This window comes from Lethenteron reissneri, chromosome 17 (assembly GCF_015708825.2).
Source record: "Lethenteron reissneri isolate LAM-NWPU_2019-01 chromosome 17, ASM1570882v1, whole genome shotgun sequence".
Classification (NCBI taxonomy): Eukaryota; Metazoa; Chordata; class Hyperoartia; order Petromyzontiformes; family Petromyzontidae; genus Lethenteron; species Lethenteron reissneri.
This window is the reverse complement of record NC_083795.1, coordinates 3775990-3793391: the sequence shown is the minus strand read 5'-3', so window position 1 is coordinate 3793391 and position 17402 is coordinate 3775990. Positions and strand designations below refer to the sequence as shown.

At 44.7% G+C, this 17402-nt stretch overlaps 1 protein-coding gene across 7 annotated transcripts in view; it reads left to right on the top strand.

Moving 5' to 3' along the window:
* SLC4A11 (solute carrier family 4 member 11) overlaps window positions 1-5856 on the top strand; it is a 40439-nt gene extending 34583 nt beyond the window's left edge. For 5 of the 7 annotated variants that reach the window (XM_061552851.1, XM_061552852.1, XM_061552849.1 and 2 more), the window contains exons 18-19: window positions 2420-2589; window positions 4335-5856. In XM_061552851.1, the coding sequence (XP_061408835.1) occupies window positions 2420-2589; window positions 4335-4398 (234 nt within the window). In that variant the 3' untranslated portion in view covers window positions 4399-5856. Of the gene's footprint in view, window positions 1-2419; window positions 2594-4334 lie in introns of those variants that run through there. The other 2 variants (XR_009755245.1, XM_061552850.1) reach the window with 2 other exon arrangements.
* The last annotated feature ends 11546 nt before the right edge of the window (window positions 5857-17402 follow it).

The following is a 17402-nucleotide window of genomic DNA, read 5'->3' as shown; positions in this document are numbered from 1 at the left end:
ATCAAAAACTAACAACATCCTGTTTATGACACACACGCGGCCAGACTGATTATCGTGGTGGAAAGGTATTTCCCACCCACTCACGAGTGAGGACCACGCTCTACAATGTTTGTGTTTCTTGTGCGACACATTTACATTCGGCCGGGCTGTGGCGGCCTATAATCCGGCACCGGAGGCGGCGAGGGAGGGTTGGCGGATCGCACAAACGTCGTGAAACTTATTTCATGAAAAATGTGGATTTAAACCTGTACCACCTGTATGGGATAGCGTTTCCACCCCACCCCCTGCCCCCCCTCTCACGTGCGTGAGTTTTCTGCGGGTGCTCCTGTTTCCTCTCGCATGTAACCAATCATTAATTGGCTGATAATTGCTTAATACGTCGAGGACCGCAGAGCTCTTGCCGTTCGCCTGTGGTTCCTCCCGAGTCGTCGTCTTCTCGTCGAGAACGAGGAGCGGAATACTGTGCCGTCGTGAAAATGACTCGCGATCACGTAACCACTTAACAATTTTGCTGAGCCCGGTATTTGGTCTTGGCCCGTATTTCCGCGGCAACCCTACGACACTGCCAAGTTTTTAGCTCGAACTTGGCCGCGTGCCCACTTTGGCAAGCCGCTGTAGCTCGCGCTGCGAGGGCAACGGGAACGCGTTTAGCCCGGCTGCCCTTGGACACGGTCACAATGTCACGTGGTCGTCTTTCTAGGGCCGTCTCCTTCGAGTGCGAGCGAATCCAAGCGTTGTGTTGACGATCATTTTCCTCTGGCCTCGCAGGGGAATGGAGTGCATGAGGGGTGTCGGGTTTTGTTCGTTTAACCGGGCGAGAAGAGACCCAGGGTAGTCTCGCTGGCAAGAGAAACCCTGCGGCACCAAAATGGCAAATGCAAAACAAATGAAATGAAAGTGCACCATTGAAGGAAATCTAAACAGCTTGCGTCACATGGCAAATCGAAAATATCGCACAAATCTACACCAACAATTAAATTATGAATTCCCCGTAGCGCAAGTCGGCTCGGGCAGATTATTCTCAGACTGATATATAGCACAATTGTATTTCAGTTAGAGCAACGGTTGACTGATATAGGGTGATTATTGTACGAATTTGTATCCTGACGAGGGCCTGCATGATGATTAGTTCACGTGCAGGATTGTGGTGGAGAGGGTCCAAGCTCACAGAGCGCTGCGCTGCCATGAAGCACTGGAACTAAAATATAAATTGTTGAGCTCTACCAATAATGGCTCGATACGGCTTGGGTCCGTTTATAATAATTGCAAAAATACAGAAGTAGCATTTTGTAGGAAACGTGGCATTCTGAAAGTGGTTTCATTCGAGTCATCGAAACCCCTCGTTTTGCTTTGCAATGTATAATTTAGGTACTTTAGGGAGGAGAGTCATCTGAATCGGGAACCACACAAACGCCAAAAAAAACATGTAAATAGTGGAGACATCATGGCTGTTAAAAAAAAAAAGTGATTTTGTTCAGATTGACGGCTGATGGACATTAGCGGAATGGCAGCCAAAGGAGAACTGGAGAGGACGCTGCACCGGGGAGACTGATTGCCGAGATTAGTTCACGCGCAGGCGTGACAAACGCGTGGACCAATCGGTTCAGTTTAGTTAAATTTCGATTTAAAGCTTTCGTGACTGCAGGGATTCATCTTCTTGATTCTTTCGGTAAAGTCCCATAGAAGGGAAGCAACAAAACAATAAAAATAAAACAATAAAATAATTCTCAGAATTATTTTATTATGTTTTATTTTTAGTCTCAGAATTATTTTATTATGTTATAATTATAAAATAATTCTCAGAATTATATTATTATGTTTTATTTTTATTGTGACTTTACCGAAAGAATCAAGAAGATTACTTCAGTTAATTTAGGTATAGCCCTGTGAGCCATTCGGCTCTTGAATCGGGTGCAACCGCAACAAACAAAAACATGAACAAGAAACATCTTAAAGTGATGCTGCTGTGTGCAAAAATCCCAGTGGGATGCAAGTCAAACAGGAGCCGATAAGTGGATCGACACAATGGTGGATTTTTGACGACTCAGAGTTATCGTCACACCTGCCGGCCGTGAAATGTGACGCGGTTTTCCACCTGTGTGTGTGTGTGTGTCTCACTGTGTGTGTGTGTCTCACTGTGTGTGTGTGTCTCACTGTGTGTGTGTGTGTCTCACTGTGTGTGTGTGTGTCTCACTGTGTGTGTGTCTCACTGTGTGTGTGTCTCACTGTGTGTGTGTCTCACTGTGTGTGTGTGTGTCTCACTGTGTGTGCTCACTGTGTGTCTCAGTGTGTGTGCGTGCGTGTGTCTCAGTGTGTCTCACTGTGTGTGTGGTGTCTCACTGTGTGTGTGTCTCACTGTGTGTGTGTGCGTGTGTCTCACTGTGTGTGTGTCTCACTGTGTGTTTGTGTGCCCGCACAGACGGCCTACCCGCCCACTCACTACGTGCGCCGCGTGCCACAGCGCAAGATCCACTACTTCACGGGGCTGCAGCTGCTGCAGCTGACCGTGCTGTGCGGCGTGGGCTTCTCCCCCATACCCTACATGAAGATGGTCTTCCCAGTCATCATGCTGGCCGCCCTGCCCGTGAGGTGAGGCCTGCCTCCGAGGGTAAATGTTTACCCGGAGAGAGAGGGGGTTGGTTTCTGCTGCGGGCAGACTCAACGTGCGGTCCTCCTGTGTGTGTGCCTTAAACCTGCAAGCACAACAATAGAGCAATACAGTTGACTCAAGCTTTGTTTCCCCCCCCCCCCCCCCATGCAGTCACCCGTAACATGGCTTACGTTACACAAATTCAATTTTACAAAAAAAAAAGAAACTCTCTCATATCTGTCTTTCGATGTAAAACAAATAATAAAAGTGTTCCTTACACAACCCGGTCAGCCCATCGGCATAAGAAATATTTTAATTTGCTGTGTGGAGAGACGGATTTGTAAAGGAAATACGTATTTTCTGCTTATTATTCATATTCTCCACAACTACGCTAATGATTATTTTTTAGTTATCTTCTATTTTGCGGTCAGTACTGTGCAAGGGAAACTGGACCTCAGGAAAGGTGAATGTGTGAGGTTGTTGAGACTAACTTGAGAACTTCACTATTTTTTGACTGTCAGCTTCCATTTACACACACATTTATCAAACAATGTTGGGTTAATGTTCCTCTGGATATAAACTGCCAATAAACGTGACCAATTTTTTTTCCTACTGTGGTCACTTATCACGTGACATTGTAAGTAACGACAGAGAAATTAAAAGTACGTATTTTGATAACTTCCGAGGTTAATCTTCGGCACGTTCACACGCAAGGGGGGTGCATATTCAGACGTTTGATGGACCTCTGTGGAACACTTTAAAGGGTAATTGGAAAGCAGCGACAGCTCGAATTGCCGTCATGACCTGACGCTGTGGACTCCGCTATGCCTTGCCAATGCGCCCCTACCCTCCTGCAAGATCCCGCAGCTGCCACGCAGTAGGTGCCTCTCTCCCCTCCAATATCCAACCGAATGGTGTGCCACCATCCGCTCTAAGGATTTCTCCTTGGCCACCGGGCTTGTGGAGATCACTGCGTATGGCATATGAACCTCCCTTGTGGGGCATTTATCATCTTGTGTGAATGTATCATAAACACGTGTGAAGTTTCCATTCTTGCATGAATACAATGCCACCGTTAACCAAGCCCGCCCGCTGCCTTTATACAAATATTTAACAAGCGGCAACCTAGCTAGAACTTTTCAAATGGGTCACTATAAGCTGCGGTGAAGTCATGCTTGGCTGAAGCATCGTGATGTAACATCTCGGTGTGATATAGAAAAATAAAACTATGACTTCAGAGACACCATTTTTTTCCATCATTTGGCTGTGCTGATAAAATATGCTGTCAACATTGCTTTGTTTTACTCGGAGCCAAGCACAGCAAGCAATGGCAAGAGAATAATTGTTTATACGTGTATTTCATTACTTGGAGTCCTTACTAAAGAAAAGTTCTGCATGAAGATGGCTTTAGTATTTTAAGGGGCAGCCCCACATTGTCATTCTCATTCCACTGCTGGTGTAAGGACCTCTCCTTGAGGATATTGGGCCTACTCTTCCACGCTGGCAAAATACGTCTTGGCGAGGAGGCAGGGCATACCCACAACTTTGCCCAACCGCAGGTGACCTGCCGATCTCGACTAACTGGTGGTGACCCCATTCATACTGCCGGATGGACAGAAACGAGAGGGAGATTTTAGGTGCTTGTCAGCATTTTAATATTGGCCTAAGATAGACGTAGATTTGTTTTGGTTCGTTTTGTTTAAACCCGTAACTCTCTTCCGCATGCGTTTCTTTTCGTTGGCAGGTTTTTTGCCGTTCCAAAAATAATTGAATCCCGCTACTTGGATGTGATGGACGAGGAGCTGTGAAGATGCGCGCGGTGATGGGGGGCGTTGGTTGTCTGCGCTCGTCAACGCGTGGGGTTTGCCGAGGCCGTCGGCCGCGGTTGTGACGATGCTTTGGCGGCAGTGTGTCTTCATGCATTTTCAGGATGCAGAGCTGTTGACATAATTGCCACCTTGTGCAAGTGAACAAAAGAGTAGCAAATTTCGATTTAAAGCTTTCGTGACTGCAGGGATTCATCTTCTTGGTTCTTTCGGTAAAGTCACGTAGAAGGGAGAGAATTTTTATTCGTTTATTATTTCCCTTCTACGTGACTTTACCGAAAGAACCAAGAAGAAAAGAGTACCAATTCGTGTAAAATGACGGTTTTGTAAGAGGCTGTGGGCTGTACCCGATCTGCGCGATGGCTGTATTGGTTAAACACGCTTGTGGAAATGAAGCCATGCGACACGTGTGTGTGTGTGTGGGGACCACGTTATACAAGGGTTAAAGGTTAAGGCAGAAAAATATTGTCTTGACTTGTCACCCTGCCTCTGCCAAATCCCCGTTTTGAATGTTCTTCTGTTTACCGACTGCTCCTAGAATGTACCGTGTCAGGTAAATGTGTGTGTCATAAGAGTGCTTTTTAGCACGCAGTGTAAATACCAAAACTACAGATAAACGCGATAACTGGGAATTGCCAGCCCCCATTTGAATGCCCATGGTCGACCACAATAGTTGCTTGTGTGAAAGGGGTAAAATGGAATGCGTGTGGTGGTATGGGGGGACATTTGATGATGCACATATGTCCAGACTATAACGGTATGAAAAACCTGAACTAATACTGAGCTTTTATTAGCAATATGGTATTTTGAAGGCACTTTTTTATTGGTTTGATTTTATCATAAGGTTGCTATTTATGTGGAGCAGCACCATTAATATAATTTTTGTTTTGTGAATAACATGTAACATTTTCATTCCCCCAATGTGAATGAAAATAAACCCAGTTTTACTGAAATTATGGTTCTGGATATATACCAAATCGGTCAATTACTGCACCTCGTAAGAAATAACATTGGTATATTTATTAATTATATCCTTCATGTGTTTTGTTTTTACCATTTTAATGGGATTTTATTGCTCTGGTGTACAATGTAAATATTTTTTCCAGATTTCTGTAGGTCAGAATATTTCAAGGTGAACTATGTGAAGTAAGTGATATACATGTCCAATTTGATTTGTATTATAAGTGTCCTGCCATTAAAAGCTTCTAATAACTGTAAATATTCCACCTTGACAGCCTCTTATGCGAATTAATAAATTGACCGATACATGTATGGGTTGTTAGGCTACAATTGGTGATTTATTCTGTAAAAATCACTACAATATCGTAAGACATGTTGGTCTTAACATAAGCCATAGTCTATAGACGGTCACTTTATATTAAACACACAAAAAGGCTCATGAAAGTGGATGATATTTGTGAATAAACATTTTAGATTTTACATTTGAGCAGATGTTTGAAATTGAATGTGTGAGACTCTGGGTCACATCTAACATCAGTGGAGATTATGAACTCGTCCTGCGCCTCCCCACCTAGGTCAAATCAGCCTTAAATATCGCTCGCATGTGTAGCGAGCGACTTCCGAGACACAACGTGCAGAGAGGGCTTCTTATTTATTTCTCACACTTGGGCACAAACACTGGGCGATATAGAGAAACCTATCTACATAGCTACACACAGCCGGCCTTTCTACACAGCCCCATCGTGGGCGTCTAACTACATAGCTGGCTGACAAATGTAGCGATGACGACGGTAGGAGGCGTGCAGGGGATCTTCTAGAACCTTCGAGCAGGTTCCCGGAGATTCCCGACTGACCCCGCCTGTTACCATTAACCCAGACGCGCCCCCCCTCCTAGTTGGTTATATAACGTGCCCTGTCATTCCACATGTATTACACACAAGCTTAAGAATTGATATCGAATGGTTGACCAATACATCCGTCACCACCAGAGCGTTTGCACAATCTCAGTGGTCCAAAGTTCAGGAGGCCAAAACAAGTTCCTTGTGGGTCATTTACCATCTTGTGTGCTTGTTTTTTTTTATCTTAAGCCAGATGTAATATTTAATACTAGCTTTACTACCCGGCTTCGCCCGGGACTTGGATTCACCACGCCCAGCCTCCTTTATCTCCCCAGTGGCGATGTTCACACCAGTTACTCGTTTCAGGCTGAGTCGACCTAGGGGAGGCACAGGACCAGTTCAAATAATCGTCACTGGTGGTGGCCATGAGCGGGAATCGAACTCGGGTCGCAGGGTTCGTCGCGCAGCGCGCGAACCACTTCACTACCGCTCCCCCCACGCGCACGTCCATAGGTACACATACACGCGCTTGCTGCAGAGACGCACAACTTTCAGGGTGCGTACGGCAGTAAACGACTGAAATAATAAAGCAATGATGCTGCGCGAAGAACGCCTGAGACCTGCAACACATTTGTATGGCACTTTACTCGCGGAGGGTTGGGGGGGGGGGGTGCGTGACATCAGCAGTTTCAGTTTAATTTATTAGGTATAGCCCTGTGAGCCATTCGGCTCTTGAATCGGGTGCAACCGCAACAAACAAAAACATGAACAAGAAAACATCTTAACACTGCGTTACGCTTTCGCATTTGCGGGAGTGACATGACAGATGTGACGTCACAGCTCACTTTCCATGCAAAAAATATGCATTATTGCGCCTCCCCCCCCAAAAAATAAAATACAAAAGTGTATTTTCATAATTTTTGCATGGTGTACAGTCTGGAAAGTACCCACATGGCAAATTTAAAGTTTGTTGCATGTCGGGAAGTACGCTAAACATTTTGAACAGACACACATTCACAGCTTTCCCTTTTATATATATGAAACACATTAACCTGATTGGACTATTTCTAATAATTTAATTGAACAAAAACGCATGCGGATAATGCCGTTACTGACCAAGACGATACATGCCTCTTGGTTTCCGTGGCTCTGGATCCCGAGCCAGGGAGGAGGAGGAGCCGTAGGGGTCGCGTGGTGCTGCTCCGAATCGGCTCCCGATTGGGGGCTCCTCACTCGGCTCCAGATCGAGAGCCTGGAGCCGAGTTACCGGAGCTGAGCGAGAGTAGAACCGGAGCCAGCAAAGCCAGAGCACTGGCAAACCTACTCTGCTTAATAATTACAGTACAGTCATGATTTCTCTTTCAAAAATCGAATTTCTACCATGCCAAGAGGAAACTTAACATTTTGGCATGACATGTTTGAAGATTTGTCGATTTCTCACAAATGTAAAATTGTTTGCATGTTGAACTCCTTTCTCACCGTACGTAGGCAACCATAATACATAATCCATCGGTAAACTTTTACATAGCACCTCGTGTCAAGAGTTTTTCTTTTTACGTTCAGTTCAAAGTGTCCTGGAGCATCAATAGTACACGTGTACATTCTACAAATTACCGTAGAAACTTTCACATTGTACGGGTCACAAGTCCACTCTTTCCCAATAATGCAACACGTGTCGCGTAAGCGGAACGCGCGACAACATCGTAGCCGTGTGCGGGAACGCTGCACATCGTACAGCTGCCCCAACTTTTGAGACAGCCAACACCTTTTTGTAAAAGATTATGATCGGCCAAGTCTCCATCAAAAGCCAACCTCCACCACAGAGATTATCCCCCCGCCCCCCTCATGTCTAACACCAATGCATTTAGCATAGCCAAAGTCCATGCGATCGGCAGGAATGGAGTGTCCACAAGACGACTTAAAATATTTGTAACCCCCCTGCCCCAATTGTGACGTGGCCTAGAATTGTTTGGGGTGGCAGGTGAGAACGGAGATCGTTATCGACATGGTCAATGTTGAATACTTGACGCTTGACATCTTAACTAAGTTTAACACGCAGTATGCTTTTGCGACCAATGGTATTGTTGGGTTAGATCGCGTAAATATGAATGTGTCGTTAAACCCACCACCACCCGACACAGCCGTGCCAATTCGTGCCAATTCGTTCCTCTCCAACACACAAGCGGTGTGCTGAACTAGTCACGAATTGGCATGTTTTGTTTACCTGACAAACCTTGCAAATTGTCTGTGTCGGGTGGTGGCGTCTTTAACGACACATTTTATATTTACGTGATCTAACCCAAAAGCCTGTGTGCACATAACTAGTGTTAAATATTTTCCATGTTAACACTTTAATTCGAAAACATTTTTGACGATTTATTATTACCGCTGGCTACATCATTTACAAACATTAACAAACATTCTATAAAGCAATCATTCATGAATAAGGGGTGGGGTGGTGCCCAACCCGCAGATATGCTTCGTTTTAGTTGTAATATATTTACTCGTTTTTAAGCATGTAAAGGTTGATAATTGGTTCTTTACCCTTCTATCTGGCAACAAAACTGACACCTTTTTGCAAGGAGTCATGTTTGCATAGACCGCAATACCTGCAGTCATAAATACTAACAAAAGACATAACTCTGATAATGTGCACTGTCCTTGAAGTTGATTGCTCCACACCCGAGACAGCTTTCCTTCGAGCCTAGTCTCATATGGGTTGGACAGGATGACGCCAAAAGGCGCACAACTCAAGGACAATGCACCATCAGAGTATGAGAGCTCGGGGCAAGCATCTACACTATGGGGACCTCATTTGCCAGTAAAAATATGATAATTGGTTCTTTACCCTTCTATCTGGCAACAAAACTGACACCTTTTTGCAAGGAGTCATGTTTGCATAGACCGCAATACCTGCAGTCATAAATACAAACAAAAGACATAACTCTGATAATGTGCACTGTCCTTGAAGTTGATTGGTCCACACCCGAGACAGCTTTCCTTCGAGCCTAGTCTCATATGGGTTGGACCAGATGACGCCAAAAGGCGCACAACTCAAGGACAATGCACCATCAGAGTATGAGAGCTCGGGGCAAGCATCTACACTATGGGGACCTCATTTGCCAGTAAAAATATGATAATTGGTTCTTTACCCTTCTATCTGGCAACAAAACTGACACCTTTTTGCAAGGAGTCATGTTTGCATAGACCGCAATACCTGCAGTCATAAATACAAACAAAAGACATAACTCTGATAATGTGCACGGTCCTTGAAGTTGATTGGTCCACACCCGAGACAGCTTTCCTTCGAGCCTAGTCTCATATGGGTTGGACCAGATGACGCCAAAAGGCGCACAACTCAAGGACAATGCACCATCAGAGTATGAGAGCTCGGGGCAAGCATCTACACTATGGGGACCTCATTTGCCAGTAAAAATATGATAATTGGTTCTTTACCCTTCTATCTGGCAACAAAACTGACACCTTTTTGCAAGGAGTCATGTTTGCATAGACCGCAATACCTGCAGTCATAAATACAAACAAAAGACATAACTCTGATAATGTGCACTGTCCTTGAAGTTGATTGGTCCACACCCGAGACAGCTTTCCTTCGAGCCTAGTCTCATATGGGTTGGACCAGATGACGCCAAAAGGCGCACAACTCAAGGACAATGCACCATCATATTTTTACTGGCAAATGAGGTCCCCATAGTGTAGATGCTTGCCCCGAGCTCTCATACTCTGATGGTGCATTGTCCTTGAGTTGTGCGCCTTTTGGCGTCATCTGGTCCAACCCATATGAGACTAGGCTCGAAGGAAAGCTGTCTCAGGTGTGGACCAATCAACTTCAAGGACAGTGCACATTATCAGAGTTATGTCTTTTGTTTGTATTTATGACTGCAGGTATTGCGGTCTATGCAAACATGACTCCTTGCAAAAAGGTGTCAGTTTTGTTGCCAGATAGAAGGGTAAAGAACGAATTATCATATTTTTACTGGCAAATGAGGTCCCCATAGTGTAGATGCTTGCCCCGAGCTCTCATACTCTGATGGTGCATTGTCCTTGAGTTGTGCGCCTTTTGGCGTCATCTGGTCCAACCCATATGAGACTAGGCTCGAAGGAAAGCTGTCTCGGGTGTGGACCAATCAACTTCAAGGACAGTGCACATTATCAGAGTTATGTCTTTTGTTTGTATTTATGACTGCAGGTATTGCGGTCTATGCAAACATGACTCCTTGCAAAAAAGGTGTCAGTTTTGTTGCCAGATAGAAGGGTAAAGAACCAATTATCATATTTTTACTGGCAAATGAGGTCCCCATAGTGTAGATGCTTGCCCCGAGCTCTCATACTCTGATGGTGCATTGTCCTTGAGTTGTGCGCCTTTTGGCGTCATCTGGTCCAACCCATATGAGACTAGGCTCGAAGGAAAGCTGTCTCGGGTGTGGACCAATCAACTTCAAGGACAGTGCACATTATCAGAGTTATGTCTTTTGTTTGTATTTATGACTGCAGGTATTGCGGTCTATGCAAACATGACTCCTTGCAAAAAGGTGTCAGTTTTGTTGCCAGATAGAAGGGTAAAGAACCAATTATCATATTTTTACTGGCAAATGAGGTCCCCATCATGTAAAGGTTGTTGTTGCTGGATTTTTTTATTCACCTAAGACCCAGTGGATAATGTTTGAGTCATTAACTGTGAGTTATCAGTCTCGGCAAACAAATGAAGGAAGGATCTAATACAATGTCCCAGCACGTGCCAAGATTCCACGGACTTTGTTCAAAGTCAAGATCTCCGCGCCAAAAACCCGTTGTCGCTACCTCGGCTATGACTGCTCTCAAATCCACTGCTGTGGAAAGTCTCTCTTTCTCTGTCTCTCTCCAAGCCGCCACGGCCTCGTCACACAATACGGCACTACTAAATACATAGGGTTTTGATGAAACAAAGTAAGTTGTACCTACTTGCCCGTGCTTAATTTGTGATTCGATTATTTTACTTCAAAAAGAAATCTGGCCATGTCTCGCTACCCTCCAGAAAGGGCATCTCGCACACTCAGGGGGTGAAGCGTGCACCCCCTGTTAAAGAAGAAGAAGAACCACTGCTCCAGGCCATTTACCTGTCACCAGCGTTTGCTCAGCCACCAGTCTCGACCATTGGCCAAGGTGCCCTTGCCAAGCACATGTTTTTAAATCCTTTATATTAAGTTCGCGTGCTTGCTTGCTTGCTTAGGACCGTGCAAATCTTTCGGTCGTTTTTTAACCCACTTCCCGTGATCCAATCGAGCTGACATTTTCCACACAGACTCGTTGTGCGTACGGCAGTAAACTTTTTAGGCAAAAAAAAATTATTTTACATATATTCAAATAGAACGCATTCATGGCTTTGGCTGAACGTCAGAGTGTAAGAGCCCAGAGCGTAACCCCTCCACAGGCCGTGGCGGAGTAGCGCAGTTGGTAGCGCCCTCGCTTCCCATGCCAAAGGTCGCGGGATCGATCCCCGCGTCTTCCACAGGCGAATATATTTTTAAATCCTTTATATTAAGATCGCTGCCACGCATATAAAGGATTTATAGTGAAAAACTTTGTTTTTACGGGTTATACTTATTTATTTCTTTATTTTAAGAGTGAGGTCTATGTATGTTGAACTTATTTCGCGTAGCCAACCGTGCTGATTGGGGAAGTGCTGGCGGAATGACTACAAACACACACACACACGCATAAAACCTGCGGATGTTTATGCTTTGAGATCCCGACCCTGACGCCTGCTGTATATCTGGAGTTTGCGTATTTCTCTCTCCTCGTGGTTTGCGTGGACTTTTCTCCGGGTCCACCGCTTTTCCCCTCCACGTTTAGAAACATGCATTTCAAGTTATTTGCCTGCTATACATTTCCACGTGAAAAGCCACTTTGTTGAGTCATCGTTTGTGACCAGTTCACTTCTCAAAACGAGCTACACAGCACCGTGGGCCATACCTGGTCAAATAAAAGCAACGTAGTTTAGTTTTATTTTAAAAAAGCAAAACGTCGAGGTGTCCGTTTTTTCTCGACAGCGCTGACGATCGTCAGCGGCGTCTCGTGATTTGACGTCACAAGACCCGAGGAGAGGACACGGTGACGGAGAATAGCGACCTTGTGCACATTCTCTCTGACCGCGGTGGACATTGTATCGTTCGATCGGCAATGGTGGTGGTGGTGAAACGGTGTGTGTGGGGGAGGAGAGTTAAGTAGCAATGACCTTAGTTGCAAAGCAAACGCATCCAACATGTCACCACCACCTTTGCATCCAGCACCCCTTACCCCCAGCTCACCTCTCTTGGGGTGTCCGTTCGTTAATGTTTGACTGACGCTTTCAAGAAGCTCCTTGCGGTATTTCTGGAACCAGTGCTCTAGGTTCTCTGGTATGGGTGGAAATCAGCTGTTAGGATACAGGGGGCAAACCTCACTGCATGTGAGGAGGTGGGCATCATTCTGGCCGGGCAAGATTGGAATCGTTGAGCCACTCAGGGAGACGATGGGGCCAAGGGAAGATTTAGGGGGGAGACCAGCAGCGTGCCGAAAAACATGCCGTACGACCCGAAACCTCGTCGGAGAGATTACAGTATATGACCTGCCAACCCCATGCTTGTGACTAATCCGTAACGCGCTAAAATGCACTTAGCCGTGCACCTTACGCTACAAAAATCACTCCTCTGGAGTCCATTGTTGTTTTATGTGTTAAAACTCACTGACCTTTACAGCGGAATTGAATGTACGGCTATTAAAACTCTGAGCTTGCACTGCACGTTGCTACTTTAGTTTCAATGACAAGAGGAATTGTGAATGATGATATCAGTGGAAGTTTTTTTTTCACTTACGTTGAATTCTCGTTTTGTAGAGTACATTTTGTGGACCCATGCCGACCATGGTATATTAAATGATCTAATTTTGACGATGTACAATTGATGTAATATGAATATAAAATAACGAGCTGGATTGACAGTAAGGGCTGTAAATTCTCAGCAAAGATGCGCAGAGGCGCTCTTGCGGCCGTCTGGAACGTTCTTCCGATATTAGAACGCCATTGGAAATATGCACTTTTAATTATAGATTCAAAACTCATTTCTTTAGAACTGCTTTTCGGCTTTTGGTTTGTTGTTCTTCGACCGCACCTCCGATTAGCATGGTTGGTTACGTAGAGTGCGGAATAAATTCAACGTACATACAATGTACGTTGAACAATGTGTGTAAGAACAATAAGTACGGTCGCCTTGTCAGTCCACTGATGGATGAGACCCAAGACTCTTGAGTCCACGGGCATTGTTTGACCCATACCTCACCGCACTGGTAATAATTGTTGGCTGTTGAGGAAATTCTCATCGACGTGGCATCCCCGAGTGGTGGTGTGCGTAGCATGTTGCATCGTTCGTGGTGACATGTGTGGAAAAAGAGCTTGATAGCTCATCAGATTCCTCCAGTGTAAATAAATATTCTGATTCTGATGTTTACCCGCCCGAACCAAGCGTACGCGTGGCACTTACGGGGATTTAAACATGCTTACAAGGACCTTTAATAACAGATTAAATTTCCGAATTGCACACAAATATTGAACATCGGCGCTACTTTAAGTAATTGTTTAAATGCTATAAATTCTCAGCAAGGTTACCGACGATGCTCTTGTTCAACAATTAAGAGGTTTTAATCTGTTTGAACACAGAAACCAAAGGCAAAAAAAAATCCTCCTTTTAATCTGGCTTATCTGTGGAGCACGGCGAACGGAATACGTGTGTCATGAAATCTGACATTCAGCCGTGTACCTTCTCACGCACGACTTGTTCAAGAGGCAATTAAGGAGAGTCATCACCAAATGCAGATGTCATCAAAATGACGAAACGCTCCGATACTTGCATCGCCTTCGTACTGTTTTGCCTTTTGTCGTCCTGTGGTCTGACACTGGCCAGACAAGGCCACAAAGAAGGCCCTCTCTGGTGTAGACCAATCACTTTCAATGTCAATGCATCATATATTACACTGGTCAACACACTTTTTCTGGCATAAGGTATTCCAACGGTTTTAAGGTCATTTTGGGGTGCTGATTCCAGTTTTTGTCTGTCACATCAGGTTTTTGAGATATCAAATATTGCATTTTCAATAAAAACTGCAGAAGAAAAATATTAAATAAATGTGGATATCTACATAAAATGATATTATAAACACACTATCCTAAAAATACAGCACCATATTTTAACACTAAAGCAGTCACTGACTCGCAACAGCTTGCAATCATAAGTGACAGAGTAAATTTCTGGTAAAATCAATGAAAATGGGGTATGCCGATAGCATAAAAATGAGATGTGATAGAGAAAATCTGAGATCAGATTTGGAATCAGCACCCTGAAATTAGTCTAAAACAGCTGCAAAAGTCCGGGCCAAAATTTTTTTTTGTTGACCAGTGTTATTAGAGCATGTTTGTGTTGCATGTTTGCTACAAGTGTGTGTGATTAATGCAGACGTTATACCTTGCAACGGTTATCTATTTGGTGTTCGAGCATATTCACGCCTGCTTGATTGCCACCTGTTATTTTTTTTACCAAATGGACTGCATGCAGTGTGTAGTTATGTGTGTGGAGACGTAAATACATCAAATCTCTTTTGAATACCTTTAGAAGTGTAGTCTGCATACGGACATCTCCGCTGATGTTAAGACATCTCAATCGTGCAGATCTCAGTCGCGAAATAAAACCGTCTGTTTCCGAGGGAATCAACCCGGTTTGCCAAATGGGAGGAGGCAGCGCCGCATGTGAAACTTCAAGTGAGCGATGCCCTTCACGATATCAACAAAAAAGGCAATCATCTGGACCAGGTGGACTTCATCAAAGAAGCAGGAAGGGCCGGTGGAAGACAAAAAAAATAACAAAGCAGACCGATTTACTAAAAATATTTTCCATTTTTGTTTTCATTCTCAGGTTCAAGGATGATGTCAACAAATCACCAGCTGTGCTTCCGAGTCATCACGTCGCTCCGCGGCCACAATGCCGGAGAGATGGCTCGCCGCACGATGCGCAGTCGCACGCTCCCGGTTGGACCGTTCTCTGAAACATGATTCATCTGCCAGTTCCCAGCTGTTCCAGGTTGGAGTTGTGGATGTTAGGAGTTTTGTGCAGGTTCCGTCTCAGGACGTCTTTTAAAGCCTTACACGTGAGTGCACAGTATGTTGCACTTCTTTCGCACCGTACATAAGCAACCGTGCTCATCGGACGTGCGGGGGGAAAGACAAGAAACTCAACAACAAAAGCATCTCTAGAGAAATTAGTTTTCAATCTCGATTTAAAAGTGCCCAGCTCCAGTGGCTTCCTAATATCGGAAGGAAGAACGTTCCAGACGACCACAGAAGCGCATCGAAAAGCGCGCGATGCGGTGACCGTCTTTGTTCGGCGGCCAACCAGAAGCCGCTGCGCTGTCAGGATGACCGGAGTGTCACGTGATGATGGTCTATGCTCCTTGACGAGACCAGCAAGCTACTGCGGTTCGTTTGTGTCAAGCACTTTGTGTGTGATGAGCGCGACCTTACGATGTGTTCATTCGACGACCGGACTGCCAATGCAGATCAGCGAGCACTGCACGGACATGGTCGGATCTTGCAGTAATCCGAGTTGGGAAGACCCGAGTTCGAGAATATGGGGCTAGATAGTGGAGAGCGCAAAGGCGCACGGAGCGATGGCAATGATTGGAATCGCCCTGAAGGACAGAAAGAGGGAACACACAGACCGGAGGGAAAATTCTAATTAGTGCCATTGTTACATAACCCGTGAATAACAGGAAGCGGCCTTGGACATGCAGAACTCGTGACGAAAAAGGGATGATAGCCGGTGGACAAGGGCTTAATGGTGGAGCGGCAGCACGAAGGGATCGCGCCTGAGAGTGGGATCGCCCACGAGATGGAGCGATGTGCTTTTATGTTAATTTAAGTATCATGATTATTTGATGAAGCAGGTGAGAACTCAAGAGGCCAGGATAGTCTGATTTGCCAGCGTCACCCGGATCAAGATGTCATCTCCCTCGCCTGGTATGCAGGAGGTCGGGTGTTCGATCCCGACCTTGACGTTTGTATATTTGGAGTTTACATGTCTCTCTCTCTCCCGGTGGTCGCGTGGATTTTTTCTCCGGGTTCTCCGGTTTTTCCCTCCACATTTAGAAACACGCATTGAGACGATTTAGATTCTAGATTTGAAGCTTTCGTGACTGCAAGGATTCATACTCTTAGTTCTTTCGGTAAAGTCACGTAGGTAAAAAATTAAATTTAAATTAATAAAAAATAAAATAATAATATTATTAATTTTAATTTCATTTTTTACCTACGTGACTTGACCGAAAGAACTAAGAGTACGATTTAGATTATTTTGGTGCTCTAAATGACCAATTGATGGACCACTTTGTTGAGCTATCATTTATGGGCAGGTCGCTTCTGAAAAATAAGTTAATAGCTCAGTGGGCTTTGCCTGGCAGGATGGGGGATAGTTAAGTTGTATTTGTATGTGTGTTTGGGTGATTTGTTTACCTTTATTGTACTATGCACTACTATTATGTTTTTGTACTGTTTGTTGTTGAAACGTTTTTACCCGCCCGTACTTGACGTCTGTGAGAAAGAGCTTTCTAGCTCATCGGATTCCTCCAGTATGAATAAATGTTCTGATGATTCTGAAGTTGGAGAGATGTACGGGAGCTAGATGGATTGTTGCAAGGTGAGACTCATGTAAGAGATGGTGGTGAATTCGGGAGGTCTACATCCAGCAGTAGATAGATTATGGCTACTGCTACTACTTATGGTGACCAATGCATACATCGTCACATGTGATACGTATCTCAATGTGTTATGTATCTTGAAATCTTTTCGCACCGTATGTAGTCAACCGTGCTAATCGGAGGTGCGGGAGTGTTTCACCGTTCACGTGGTCAAATAAAAAAAATACTGAAACGTCAGACCTACTTCTACCAAGTTCCCCTACGCCTCGCAAATAGAATGAAACTAAGCGCATGTGTGTCACAAGTGTACACTGGCGATGTCGAAATTGGCTTTTAAAAGCGAATTCACTCAACAAAGAAACACTTTAAGTGTGTCTCAACTCACATAAAGGTATGGTTACCATACCTCAAAGTTTTAAGGCCCTGTTTTACAGCTGCGTAGCAAAGTCGTTGTCGAGAGAGAGAAAAGGT